The sequence below is a fragment of the Artemia sp. Qi Xiang Cuo genome, chromosome 19, assembly GCF_049724085.1.
Source record: "Artemia sp. Qi Xiang Cuo chromosome 19, ASM4972408v1, whole genome shotgun sequence".
Lineage (NCBI taxonomy): Eukaryota > Metazoa > Arthropoda > Branchiopoda > Anostraca > Artemiidae > Artemia > Artemia sp. Qi Xiang Cuo.
The window spans coordinates 41,015,742-41,030,647 of NC_142812.1; the positions used below are offsets into that span (position 1 = coordinate 41,015,742).

The following is a 14,906-nucleotide window of genomic DNA, read 5'->3' on the forward strand; positions in this document are numbered from 1 at the left end:
AAAAAGAAGTCAGTTGCTATTTCAGGTTTTGAATAATTATCTGTAGTTTTTTTTTTACTTTGCAAGAGAAATTTTTATTTGTAGCGAAACTTAGGTATGAAAATCAGAATAATTTGTGCAACTGGTACCCTCTGTTGTTGTGTGTTACCTCAATGTCCCTGTGTTTAAACAGCTATAGTACAATTAAGTTTTCTTTGTTAATAAAGTGCACTTGAACAGGAATTTAAACTTTATTTTTGTAAAAAAAGCCACAGTTTGGTTTTACTTCATTTTAAAAATTTTACTCGGTCTTGCTTGCACTTGTTATTTTTACAAAATAATATTTGATGTAGGTGCCAATAAGAAATAAAAAAAAATGCATTGAAATCTCACTAGGAACCCCAACAGCAAAAGAAGCAGTAATATGCAATTTCAGAAACTAGAAATACTTTGCTGTGTACAGCCCCAAGTACAACAACTTTTATAAAAAAAAACTATGAAGCGTGAAATTTATAAAGTAACATTTGTCTTAAGTGCTAAAGGCCTTATTTCAGAGGTCAGACATTACGTGGAAACTTCTCTAACTAAGGAAACAAGAAAAAAGTTAAGTAGTTTAACCTTAACAGCCTATTAAATCCAAGAAGAAAAGAAGATCACACCACCATATATTCTTCTAAAAATTTTAGGTGTCCTCAAACTGTTTGTTTTTCATTATAATTTCTTTAAATTTTTGTTTAATTTTTGCTTATATGGTTTTAAGAACCTCAAATTTCTGTAACATAATATTGAAATAAAATATGTATTTTAGTAAATTAGGTTTGCAGCATCAAACAAAGCTATTTCGAATGAATAAAGGGAATGGTAAAAGAATAGAAGATGATCAGGGATCTCAATGGTGGAGACGAAAGTACTTGCTCATCTTTCTAGAGTTTTATTCCCCTTCCTCAGATTTGATTTGGTATTTTTTTAAAAAATTTTCCTGGTATCCTCACTGAAAAAAAAGCAAAATTGCCCCACCCCAAGATTAAAAAAAAAACGTTTATCCCCCTCCTTATATTTTTATGAATGGACGCCCCTGGAGAATATGTTTTGTCTTCTCTTTTTCTATTTTTATTATTTTGTTTAGGTCTTGTTGAACCAGAACAACTTTTGGCTGCTGCACCAGAACGTCTTTTGGCTGCTGATCCAGAAAATGGAACTCTTGAAATCTGGAGAAAATGGGGTGCAAATACTACTAATTCAAACAGTAATATAGTTTTTTATTTTATTCTCATGCTTCTACTGCATTAAAATTTGAGTCAGTGAGAAAATGTTGATGCTTTCTTTATATTATTATTATCATAGGCAGCGCAATAGCGCTGCCTATGATAATGACTAAAGAACGATGTTGGCACAATGTATTATTTTTTTTTTTTTTTCTTGCTCTTAGACCAGGGCACTTTGTATCGAAGGCGTTGTCGTAGAAACTTCGGGCTCATTCGATTAGAAATTGGAGTGACTAGTGCCCTTTTTAATAGTCGAAAGTGATTTGAGGGCAGCACGCCCATCATTCCCCCAAAAACATCCAATCAAAATTTTGAGATAGCCATTTTGTTCAGCATAGTTGATTTCCCAATAGAAAATATGTTTTTGAGGAGCTCACTCCCCCACAACCCTCAGGGTAAGGGTTTTAAGTTATGCACTGGGGGCATATCAGAACGATGTTGGTACAATGTATTTTTTTTTCCTTTAGACCAGGGCACTTCGTATCGAAGAAGTTTTCGTAGAAACTTCGAAAAGGGCTCATTCAATTGGAAATCAGAGTGGCTTGTGCCCTTTTTAATAGTCGAAAGTGAATGGAAGGCAACTAACACACCTTCCACGCCCACCATTTCCTGAAACACATCCAATCAAAATTTTGAGATAGCCATTTTGTTCAGCGTAGTTGATTTCCCGATAGAAATTATGTTTTTGAGGAGGAAACTCCCCCACCGCCTTCAGGGCAAGGGTTGTAAGTTATGCCCTGGGGGCATATAAGGTCTTTATAGAAAGTGTTGTCGTAGAAACTTCAACAAGGGCTCATTCGACTGGAAATGTAAATGGCTAGTGCCCTTTTTAAAAGTCGAAAGTGATTGGGAGGCAACTAACACCCCTTCCACGCCCACGATTTCCCCAAAAACATCCAATCGAAATTTTGAGATAGCTATTTTGTTCCACGGAGTTTAAAGTTCAGTAAGTTATACCTTTGATTGGAACACTCCCCCTACAGTCTTCAGGGCAAGGGTACTAAGTTATGCCCTGGGGCATATGAATTTTTATTGAAATCTTTGTCGTAGAAACTTGAAAAAGGACTCATTCGATTGGAAATTCATAGGCCTAGTGCCCTTTTTCATAGTCGAAAGTGATTGGAGGGCAACTAATCCCCTCTCACGCTCACCTTTTCCCCAAACACATCTAATCAAAATTTTAAGATAGCCATTTTGTTCAACGTAGTTGAAAGTTCTGGTAATTAGGTCTTTAAGGATGAGACCCCCCCCCACAGCCCTCAGGGCACAGGGTGTAAGTTATGCCCTGGGGGCATATAAGGTTTTTATTGAAAGCGTTGTCGTAGAAACTTCAAAAAGGGCTCATTCGGTTGGAAATTGAAATGGCTAGGGCCCTTGTTAATTGTCGAAAGTAATTGAAAGGCAACTAAGACCCCTTCCACGCCCACCATTTCCCCAAACTCAGCCAATCAAAATTTTGAAATAGCCTTTTGTTCCACGCAGATTAAAGTTCAGGAAATTATACCTTTGAGCAGGACACTCCCCCCACAGTTTTCAGGGCAAGGGTTATAAGTTATGCCCTGGGGGCATATAAGTTTTTATTGAAATCTTTGTCGTAGAAACTTGAAAAAGGGCTTATTCGATTGGAAATTCAAAAGTCTAGTGCCCTTTTTAACAGTCGAAAATGATTTGAGGGCAACCAACCCCCCTCTCACGCCCACCTTTTCCCCAAACACATCCAATCAAAGGTTTTAGATAGTCATTTTGTTAAGCATAGTTGATTTCCAGATAGAAATTATGTTTTTGAGGAGGACAGTCCCCCACAGCCCTCAGGGCAAGCGTTGTAAGTTATGCCCTGGGGGCATATAAGGTTTTTATAGAAAGCTTTGTCGAAGAAACTTTAAAAAGGACTCATTCAATCAAATCGAGTCAAACTAAAAAAAATCAATACAAAATTACAGTCTGGGGTAGGTTCATTTAGCCAGGATTTTAGCAAAGATATTATCTCGGGGATATGACCAGGAAAATGTAGGCGTTTCTAGGGTGGGGAGGAGGAGGTAAAACAGCTTCGAAATAGGACTTTTACCCAGAGTTCAAAGACCTGAGAAAATGAAGCTCCAAGTTGTTTCCATTCAGAGAGTGAAATTTGATAAAATCAAAGAAACTATAAAGCTGCTAGTGACATTGAAAGAATGTTTTAGACCTGGAGAGCTATAGAAAAAATATCTTATCAATCTATAAAAATTTTAGTTTTATGAAAGCAGGATATGTATAAAGTTTAAATTTAAAAGCATAAACGTGCAATTATAGTATGAAAAGAGATTTAGGTTAAATATTGCTAATATTTATTCGGGTTTTTATTAGGCTTTTAAATTTTGCTAATTTAAGATAGATGGGCCTGGTTTTGTTCTGACGGTTAAGGCCTAAATTACAACTAATGTCAAAGCTTTATTATTGCAGGCAGACTAAAAAATAAACTTAATACATTTTATCCTATAAATTTTGTTTACGCGCCCCTCCCTTAACTGTATTAGCGTGCCAGCGTATAGATGTATTTTCAAGCTTATTCTGATTATCAATTGAACAGTTAAAAAAAAATCCAGAATCATTTTAAAATTAATTCATCAAAATTAAAAGATTTATACCGTTTTGTATTTGTAATTCTCAACAATTGATAAAAGTAATAACTTTATAGGAACTTCAAATTCAGAAACCTAACGCACTGATTTTGTCTATAATTAGCTTAAATGGTTTGCTCCTTAAAAACTCCAAACACTTTTTCTTCTGTCTCACAATTGTGACGTTAAAATAAAATCTGCCTCCGAAAGAATATTTTTTCTTGTCAAAAAATCAAAACAGAACGCCATAAAAAAGCTATAAAAGAAATCCGGTAGGTACCAGCTATAATAAGTGAATGGTTCCGCCTGTAATAAAACATCAATGAATAATGAAAACCAATATAAGGGGGAAGGCCCATTTTTTCTCTGAAAATGACTTAACGATAACTTTGGTTACTATAATTTCAAAAGTTGCCAAAAATATCTTTAAACAAGGGTAAAGTCAAAGCCTGAAATTGATTGATGTGGCTAACTGTTGGTAACTTAAACGTTATTAGATTGAGTTGATAAATAAATTAATATCGTAAGGATTATCCTTGGTATTAACAAGTTTTGTGCTGTTTGGCATATTTTTGTCTTCTGGGAGAGGGGGCTTACGACCTTCTCTGGCTTATATATTGTGGGTGCCTTGGTATAACTGGCTGTTTTGCTGTTTCTTGTTTTTCAGACTAGAGATTTTACAGATGTTTTTTTTTCTAGATGAGAGGGGGTCGAAGCTGAAGCTTTGAATTTGGTGGGGTTAAAGTTGAATACTTGCCTGGGTGTTGGCTTTATGGGCAGATACTCTGAAGATGGTGGGAGGGAAGAGGAGCATGACCCAGTGTGAGTTTAAGGTGGTTTAAGGCTTTGAGAAGTCTATCTTAGCATGGGCAACCAGGGCTTATTAAATCCACTGCAATTTGGCTGTAGTATTACAGAAATCTCCTTGGGAATTTTGAATTATATATTTTGTAATCAGTTAGCCAATTAATGTTTCCCCATATCATATGGTATGGTTTTAGCATAGTAAAAACAATCAATGTGTATTCTTCTTTACTTTTTTTCTAAGGTGTTTACTGACATAAAAAGAAGATGGCTCAATTCACTACCATCAGAACACCGTTAAATTTGCAAATTTCTGCAACGTAAAGTCTAGTCGGAATGAGGGACAGGCTAATAGCCAAAAAATTCTGATAGATTTTTCACATAATTTTGTGTAATGATGCTATTTTTATGAATTCAGTTTGCTGAAAAAAAAAATTGAATAGATCCCATGCATTCATAATGACAAATTTGTGACGTTTCTTCTCCTGTATTTTGAAGCAAAATAAATTTTTAAATTATAGAAAATATATGCTTTTGTGCAATATGGAAAACCTTTTCTTGAAACTAGGGTTTTTCTGGGAGCAGTTGCATGTGCAAATATTTACTTTGGGGCAAAGGGGAAATTTGAGGACAATTTATAAGATTCTACAGAGATTTATTTCTTTACCTCATGTGTACCTGCTTGTCCGAGAGGGACTTCATCCTCCCAAGCCCCCTCCTCGTTATGCTGTGCCCCCATTCACACTACTTAAACGTTTTCGACATATTTTTTTCGTAGTTGATGTGCTGGAAAGCTGTGATGTTGTCATTTTAGCTGTGAAACCTGGTCTTTTTCCTGCTGCTGTATGTTATGAAGATATCAAAGTGAAATGCAAGTTAATTATATCTGTTATGAGTGGAGTCACTATTGAAGCCTTAGAGAAGGTAACTTGAAAAATTTATCCTAACATTAACAGTTGGAAGTTACTATCCTTTGGGCTTCAATATAAAATGTGAATAAACCACTACAGATGATTATTGATGGTTAATAGCCATCGAGATTTTTAGGTTGAAACTACTCCTTTAGACACATACAGCCATATTGTCTGAAAAATATTTTGCTTCCCGGTAGTTAGGATTAGATTATTTGGTATTGGCTGATAGTTATGACTAGACTACTTGGGATTGGCTAATAGTTATGACTAGACTATTTGGGATTGGCTGATAGTTATAAAGCAGACTATTTGCGATTCGCTGATACTTACGACTAGTCTATTTGGGATACCATCAGATGCAACATTGTAAAGAACAAACTTAGCCCATAATAACAGAAAACTTAAAAACATGTTTTGAAACTAAAACTCAAGTGACGAAGAAAAGTCATTTGAAGCTGATTTAGGAGTGGTAACTATTGTTTTGATAAGCCTAAATGGTAAAAGTTTAGTGTGAAAACAAATTTGTTGGAACTTCGAAAAATGGCCTGAAACCACCTGAATATAATGTTAATGGATTAAAATGAATCTAAGGAGAGAGGGATAACAAAACAACAAGCCAAACATAATAAGAGACTATATTTAAATACAATCACATTAAATGCAACTGAAGTAACTAATGAAAAACAGCTGATACATAAATGACATTTGGATACTCTAATGTTACATTTTCTTTTCTTATTTTCAGGGTACCCAACATTTTTGGAATGTATTAGAAAAAAAATATGTTTCAAGTAATATTACTTGTGATATTTCCTTATATTTGTAGAAATCTGAAAGATTAGCACTTTGCTGAAAACACAACGCAGAAACGACAAAACTGGATTAGGAGCAGAATATCCTTAAGTAGCCTGAAGAAACTAAAAGACTAATTTACAAAGCTGTCAATAATGTTCTACAGGCCATGAAATGAATAAAGTTTACTAAACAATTTTAGTATTCTGAAAAACCATAGCAAGCTTAGTTTTCAGTAAAGTGGCAATTGTTCACAATTTCGGAAATATAGGGAAATATCACGAGCCATTTTATTAGAAACAGTTTTTCAAAAAAACCTGTTGCGCAAACTGCGAAGTAGTAATTTTTGTTAGTTTTAGGTTTCAATCTCGCTGTTTACTTTCATCAGGAAAATGTTATTTTTATAAAATTAGTTTTTGTTCGTTTTTAAATTTTAAGAATATCCGCAATAAACCTTATAAAAAGATCTCCTTTGAACTTAGGTGAATAATACAGAACTCAACGTAAGTTTTGTTCAAATAGGCCATTGAATATAGGTTTCATTTCACATGTCTCTTAAACTTTCCCTTACCAAATCTGTAGTTTTTTCAAACGAATGATCGTTTGCTTAAATTATCCTTGGCATTTTGCGGGGATATAGATAAAAAATTGAATTACTTATGAAATATCTTATATGAAATTTATTCAGATGTTAGAAACCTGAAGGACATTAAAAGAATTTAAGATGTGTAGCCAATATAATTTACAGAATATGTTTTATTATTATTGCAAGTTCCTGCTGCAATGATGCAAAGAATTCGGAACTTTTCGTGAGAAACTCTTTCATTAGTTATTATTCTTGGCCCTTTAACATTTTAGGTAGACTAATCATTAGAACTGAAAGTTGCGCCATTTGAATCACCATGGTTGTAAAGCCTATACAGGATAATTACAGTCCCCCCCCCTTGAAAAAAAAAAGAAAATCAATTTTATGCATCGAAGCACTGAAGGGTGTTCTTTTTTTTCTTTCTTTTTTCTTCGCCGCTAGTGGTGCCAGAATGTAAATTCCTGTTTTAGAACAAATTTTGTCTCAATCAGGATTCGAACCTGAGTTACCATGGTCACGTTGAAGAATCCTAACCACTACAACAGTGTTCATTTTATACTTCTTGCTTTTCCCAATCACTCGTTTATTGCGTGCTAGGAATTCAAGACAATTAGACAGCAAATAAGTGGAAGTCCCATCGCTACTCGGTGTGGATTTTTATGTTTTTTTGAAACGCAACAAAATACGCGTTAATATGATCAGCTATGAGCTTTTAAAAATCTCTCTACGATGTTGCAGTTGTCCACTAGTTCCAGTGGCGTCAATCGAGGGGTTGTTCCAACCCCAAGTTCTGCACCCCCTAAATTTCAAAAGAATAACTTTTTTGAGTACTTTCATACAAAATACGCGTTAATATGATCAGCTATGAGCCTTTAAAAATCCCTCTACGATGTTGCAGTTGTCCACTAGTTCCAGTGGCGTCGATCGAGGGGCTGTTCAAACCCTAAGCTTTCCACCCCCTAAATTTCAAAAGAATAACTTTTTAGTACTTTCATGGAATTATGACCTTTTTCGGTAATTTTGTTAAAAAAATTGAAAAGAACAACAAATTCCACTCCCCCCTAGATATTGAAAAATAAATTTTTCACTCCCCTCTCTAAATTTTCTTGAATGGACCAGACTAACCTAGAACTTGCCTATTACTGTTAAGTCAGTTGAAGATTTATGAAATTTATTGAGGGGACTAGGAGGGGCAGTAATCTAGATGAGGGTTGTATACCTTTGATTTAGGGTTTTCACCCATACAGATTATGTTGGTGCCTTTTCATGCTTCCCAGCCTTTCTATTCATTTTTGAGTGCCATGTGGTACTTAATGATGGCATTATACAGTTGAATTTATAAAAAGCACGGAGATGTAAAAGTTGATTAAGGGGAAAAGCAGAAGAAGAATAAAGAGGGACGTCTGTGCTTCCCATGCATAAAGTGATTTCCCTTCTTGTTTTAGGGGGGAATAGCTCGCATATATAGGGATTTTCACCATGGCAGTTCCATTAGTACACTTTTCATTTTTGACCTGACGCCATTTTCAACTGGTTTCAGGCTCTTTTTCGAAACTCTTATAAACTCTTTTTTGCACTAACATTTTACTACTAAAATTTGTTGAATTAAAAATTACCGTTCCTTTCAGAATAGACAATTTTTTTCATAACCTTCTTTTATCTTTATTTACTATGGACCGTGGTTCGCTCTTTACTAGATTGAAGCCGTGGTTCGCTCTTTACTAGATTGAAGCCGTGGTTCGCTCTTTACTAGATTGAAGCCACTGCTGCAACCATTATTTTTATCAGTTCTCTTTATCTTGTCTCTAGTCATGTTTTTATGACATTATTTGAGCGTGTTTTTTATGATGATAATTAAATAATTCATTTAATCCATTTCTCTATGGCGTTAACTTTGACTATTTTGCTTTAATTACTTGTTTATTGCAACATTCCCCCCCCCCTAGTAGTATTTCAAATGTCATAGTAGTATCGTAGACAATAGGTATTTCGAATTCAAATGCCCATTACTTATCTGAAAATGAGCACCCAATTTCGTATGGGGATACAACTTTGTTAGGTACGTATTTTCATTGCACGTCACTGTGGTTATGGATCACAAAACAGGGGGAACATCATGAGTTTTCATAGAATGGCCTAGATCCAGATATTCTCTAGGTACATTCCTGCTATAGCTATTATTCCTTATAACCCGTCTTAGGGTAGCAACTCTCTAAGGAAAGTTCTCTTGTCGTTACCGGATAAGTACCAATACCCGTTAATTACCTGAGCATTCTTAAAACACAGAACATGCGCATACTGCTTAAAGGACAGATTCACAAACACATATCACTTCAAAAAAATATAAGTGTCGTTACCAGGTATTCCTGAGCAATGGTTGGGGACTTTGATCAGGCTAAGTAGCTACGTTTTGAAGTGATGTGTATTTTAGGTCTAAATATGACATGTTTTATTGATCGGGTATGTATCCAAAACTATTTTTTCAGACTAAATATTCGTTTTACAGGAGTTTTGTTTGCGTGCTCAAGTTCCAGTTGTTCGTGTTATGCCCAATACTTGTGCAACCGTAGGTGCTGGCTGTACTGTCTTTTCAAGAGGAAAGAATGTAACAAATGAACAATGTGATATTGTCAAAGCCCTCTTTGAGTCAGTTGGTATTTGTAAAGAAGTTCCTGAATCACAAATCAATGCATACTGTGGTTTGACAGGATCGGGCCCTGCTTATGTAATTTGATCTATGAATTTTTGATATGTTGAAATGATGATTTACATGGGCGTAGGGAGGGGGTGGCAGGGTGGGCATCTCCCCCCTCTAGACCTTCTAATTTACATTAGATATGGCTGAAAAAGCACAGGTCTCTGCATGATGAGTATTTTTTTACAGGTCTCTGCATGATGAGTATACATCGAGATAGAATAAAAGTCAAACAAGAAGCAATCATCCATAATGTCTTGGAAAGATTTAGCTGTAATCCAAGAATATCAATGCTGAAACATATTGATGATTTATAATTTTTGGTGATTATTTATTAATAAGGATTTCATAAGTATGATATAACTTGCTGGCAATGTAAGGTTCTGTGAACTGCCAATATAACTTCAGCTCCCCCGCTCTTCATCACAGAAGTGGCTGCCCCCTCCCCTAGGCAAGAAGCTACGTACGCCCATGCCGACATAACTTCATCTCCCCCTCCATCACACTATCGACTGTCCCCCCTAGACAATATGCTGCCTACGCTCATGATGATTTATGTATGATTTGATTCATGATGCTGCTGGGGTTGGTTCTGGTCAGATATATTAGAATGACAACCATGGCAGAAGAGCTTAGGAGTGGTAGAGAATATAATGAACCGACTTAGAGTCACTGATGCTCAGTAAGCCAACCATGTGATTGAAAAGTAAATGCCCTTGTTTGATGACAAAAAATGTAAACTTTTTTGACTTTGTCTTGAAAGATTGGTTGAACAAATTGGTTGAAAGATTTAACAAATATAAACTGGACTATGCAAAACTGGTTTGCAATAACATTAACTCTTAATCTGAGCGTAGCCTAAACTTCTGTAACTTAAAAGCTCAATTGACCCCTTTGTCCTTGATTTACTTTAGTAAATCAAAATTCTTTTTAGCCCTCAGTTTGCCCCTTTTGCCTGTGCTATGGTAGCTTAAAAGCCTCAATTGACCCCTTTGTCCTTAATTGCTGAGGAGTGGTTAAATACATCGTTACACAGGAGTAGTTCTGCAAATTATTGTGCATGGTCTAGAGGCCTGTTTTGTAGCTTAAAGGTCTCATTTTGCTCCTTTGTCTGGGATGGGAGCCTCATCTGATCATCTAAAAGCCTCGTTTTTTCATGATTGATTTTGGTCAGCTATATTTGAACCGGCAACCCTGGCTGCAGAGCCTTAGGGTGATAAGTGCTACGAGGAATCGGCTCCAATTCACATCTCTGCGGTGACCACCCCCCAGTTAAAAATAAGAAAATGCTGTAAAAAAAATAAGAGAAATGCTCTATCAGTGCTGTTCACGATTTATTTTAGGTGATCAAGTTTGTTCACTTTTTGAGGTGCCAGAGAGAAAATCTCTCCCCCCCCCCCCCTCTCGAGGGTGTGTGTATTCCTAGTTATTTTATGTTCCTAGACATAGAGTATGGAAAACATCCCAGGTTGTCTCTGAGAAAACTAGCAAATTAATAAAGCTGATTATAAAAGTCCAAATAAAATATGAGTTTTTCACCCCTTTTTCTTCTCTTGATTTTTTATTTGGTTGAAAATTCAAGAATCATTTGTGCCAAAATGGCTTTATCAGGATAATTGTGTTGCTTAACTAGCCTATGTTCTGCATGGTAAGCTAGTCATAACTATTTTTAAATTAATAAAAAAAAGTTTGGAAATAAAAATATATGCGTACATTCAAAAGATACCAGGTTAGATCCAAATAAAATTTAAATTTCTGTTGAAAATACAAAAATAATGAGCTTTTTATGAATTTTTGTGCTCTACTGGGTAATGCTGTACTCTCAGTGGTATCAGCAGTTGTAATTCATACCAAGTCCACGTTAAAATGTCAAAATCTTGTTTACTCTCTCATTATGGTCGTCTATAGATGACCAATCTATTGCAGTTCTCTATGGCGACCAAGATTGGTCATGACTGGTTAAAGTCTGTTTTTCTTTTGAGGTCTAACAGAAGGGACATATCTTTAGGAAATAACAAATGACACCACCATTTGGCGGTTAAGTTGATTTCCATTAACAACCCTATACTTATAGTTGAACTGGACCTTTCATTGGAAGAAGATTGATATTCCTCCAAAATACAAAATTTTGCAGAGATAGCGTGTTGGGACCTTTGGCGCCTTTTGTTTCAGAAAAATGCCTTTTTATAAATTTAACTTCATTTATGTTGAATATCTAAACCCCCAGGAAAGCTTTTATTACGATGTCTGAAGAATCCACTAATTAGCAAGTGGTTGAAAAAGCCAGTTGAGCAATGACTCATACAGCTTAAATTTAGAGTTTGAAAAGCTTCAAAGGATGCTGGGAGTCTGATTTGATTCGGCCAGTCATCGCCTTTGGTCAGAGGTGCGCGCGCAAGCGCGCGTCTTAAAGTGTATTCGTGAAGTGTAAAATTTTTGTCTTTAGTTCCGTTTTGAGTTCTTTTGTAGCGTGTCTTGAATATAGTAAGAATTTTTATACTATGTACTCTCTTAACTTTTCAGCCTATGTCGAGTCTAAATAGATAGCTAGAAATTTTGTTGATGACCCTTGGCCTTTAGAAGTTACCCTGTGGCCATTCAATCACGCTAGTAGATACGGAACCGTTGGAGTAACCGCGGAAATCCCACTATTTTGGGCCGACGAGGGATTTTCCCCCTCCAGTAAGTGGCATACCAACCTCTTTGCGCCATTTTTGCCTCAAAAAGTGGTGACCCCGTCTCACCCTCCTCCAATAAGTGTTGGCAGCAAGAAAAAGAGCTATCAACAGCACTGATAGTAAAAGAAATTCGCGTTTTCGAAGAGACTAGTTGAGTTAGCCTACATAGTGATAGTAGCCTATTGTGGTTACATATAAAGAGAAAAGAAAAAATACGGAATCAATTAAAAGAATTATAAAGATCTATTATGGGCTGTGCCTTGTGAGATCATAATTGAAAAATTTACGAATCAATATATCGCGCAACTAATTAGTATTCAAAAATATAAGGCTAAAATTGCTGCGTGTCAAGACAATTTTTCGCGAAAGACCGGAACTTATATGGATAAAAGAATTTTCATTTAGACTGAAGAGGTAATTTCAGGTAAAGGAATTTTGAAATTATATCGGACAGAGATGAGATTAACTCAAGACCGAAAAGGGCGAGTGAAGCCCATAGAAAAAGTAAGAAAACAGAAAGAAAGGCTAATATGGAGGCCTTTGAGAGAGCGTACCGAGAAAATAAGGAAAAAATGCTGGCTGAGAAAGATGCAATTAGAAAGATGGAAATTATTGGCAATATTCTTTTATTAAGAAAAAAAATTAAGAAAAATTCTAGACCACGGAAAGTATATACCTCTACTTTACATAAAATAGTAGAAGAGAAAATAGAGGAGGAAAGACAAGAACGCATAGAGGCTGAAAGAAAAGCCAGAGAGCAAAAATAAGAGGAAGATAGGAAACAAAGAGAGAAAGATAGAAGAGAAAAAGAGGAAGAAAGACAGGCCCGTAGGGAGGCCGATAAAAATTATATTACCAGGATGTTGCAAAAACATTTGACAGGCTAATGAAAACTCGTTGGGGAAATTCGCAAAGTGACGTTTTATCACAAGTTACTTTTAGGCTGTCAGATAGCCGTAATAATTTGTCTAAGAATCAATCGCGAGAAAAAGAAAATTACCAGACATTAAACACTTTTACGGGAAAACATAATACTTTGTTGACTGTGGGGGAATGTGGACCGGCCCATAAAACAAATTGGGAGGCTGCGCCGCCCTGTCGAAAAAAAGAAATGCTTGATAGTCAAAATGATGATAATCTGGTAAAAATTGATTTCTCGGAGCCTTTTTCTACAAATTTCCATAATAAAGATAAGAATGTAACCTATAAAAGAATGAATTGGGCTATAGCCCATTATGAAGGAAATATTGACGAGTTTGTGAAATCACATAAAATAGAAGGAAAATTAAACGGAAAATTGACCGAAATGGTAATTGACTCAGGGGGTGAGCAAACTTTTATGCGAATGGACCTAATTAATAGAACGGAGATAGACCATAAAAATAAGATTACAACATTGTGTTATTATGGAGATAAGCACCAATGCCCGTCTGCTTGGGTAAGAATAGAAATTGCAAAGAAGGACGGTACGGTCCAGAGAAAGACGATAAAAGTAGGCTTAGTACCTACGCTAGCAGTGGATGTTTTAGTAGGAGGAGACTTTGGAGATATCGGAAATCGGAAATTCAAATTTCCAGAAAATGGAAAACTTGAGAACACTTTTAACGAGTGTGAGACGCCGAAAAATGGTTGCCAAAATGAAGCGCTGATTGCACCAGAGAAAAATGAGACGAATTTTATTGTACGCGCTTTTCCTCGGAAAGTTCAAGAAATTTTAGTACAATATGAAAAACCAAATGTCGGAATTCAGTTCCCATTTGATGACGAAATATTTGTTTCTGCGGTAAGAGTAAAGAGAACTAATAGAGAGAAAAGAGATATTAAATGGAGCTACAATGAAGAGATGCAGTCAAAGATGGTGGACACTGGAGTCCAAATCAGATTTAACGATGATTTATTATTTTGCGCGATTGACAAAATTGAGAAAAGTAGAGATGAAAAGAGGAGTGTAAAAAAGAGAAAAAATTTTGAGATTCAGCCTGCAGTGGCGAAAAATAAAAAATTATCTGGGCTGTGCCTAGCTAAAATAAATAATAGGGAGGACAAAGAGGTCCAAGACCCACTGGGAAAATTGCAAAATTACAATAAAACGAAAAAACTTAAGAGGGAGAAGAAGACCCATGACATATTAAGAGAAACTACTGATAATCATGACAGAATCGACTAGTCAACAACGGGTTACGGAAAGATTGAGAGGTACTGAATTTTGGGTTGGATCGAAGAAATTTGGGAAGGCATCTGATATTGGTCTGATCAACTCAAAAGAGGGTTTGTTCCTTTTTGAGGGGGAGGAATCCCTTGGGGAAGATCCCCTGCGGGAAGACGTGAAAGATAGCCCTTTTCCTCGATGCACAACTGGCGGACAAGTTGTGATCCCTTTACTGGAGCCTTGTCTTTCCAGTCTTCAATATTATCTTCATCCCTTATCGCCGAGCATTATTCATTCAATTATTTTAGGGGACAAGACCCAGAAAAAAGCGATTCAAGGTTCGCTCAGATTCTTACTTCATTTTCCTGAACTCCTATCGTTTTCACAGGGCTGTGTATTTTCAGCCTTAGACTATTTGAAATTATGCCAAGGGGCAATTTACTTTTT

The 14,906-nt window shown here is 35.9% G+C and overlaps 1 protein-coding gene across 4 annotated transcripts in view; it reads left to right on the forward strand.

Moving 5' to 3' along the window:
• Nucleotides 1-14,906, forward strand: part of LOC148940844 (pyrroline-5-carboxylate reductase 3-like) — a 50,190-nt gene that overhangs the window by 23,525 nt on the left and 11,759 nt on the right. For all 4 annotated transcript variants that reach the window (XM_089105690.1, XM_089105691.1, XM_089105692.1 and 1 more), the window contains 3 exons: nucleotides 1,106-1,225; nucleotides 5,424-5,569; nucleotides 9,444-9,662. In XM_089105690.1, the coding sequence (XP_088961816.1) occupies nucleotides 1,106-1,225; nucleotides 5,424-5,569; nucleotides 9,444-9,662 (485 nt within the window). The remainder of the gene's footprint in view (nucleotides 1-1,105; nucleotides 1,226-5,423; nucleotides 5,570-9,443; nucleotides 9,663-14,906) is intronic.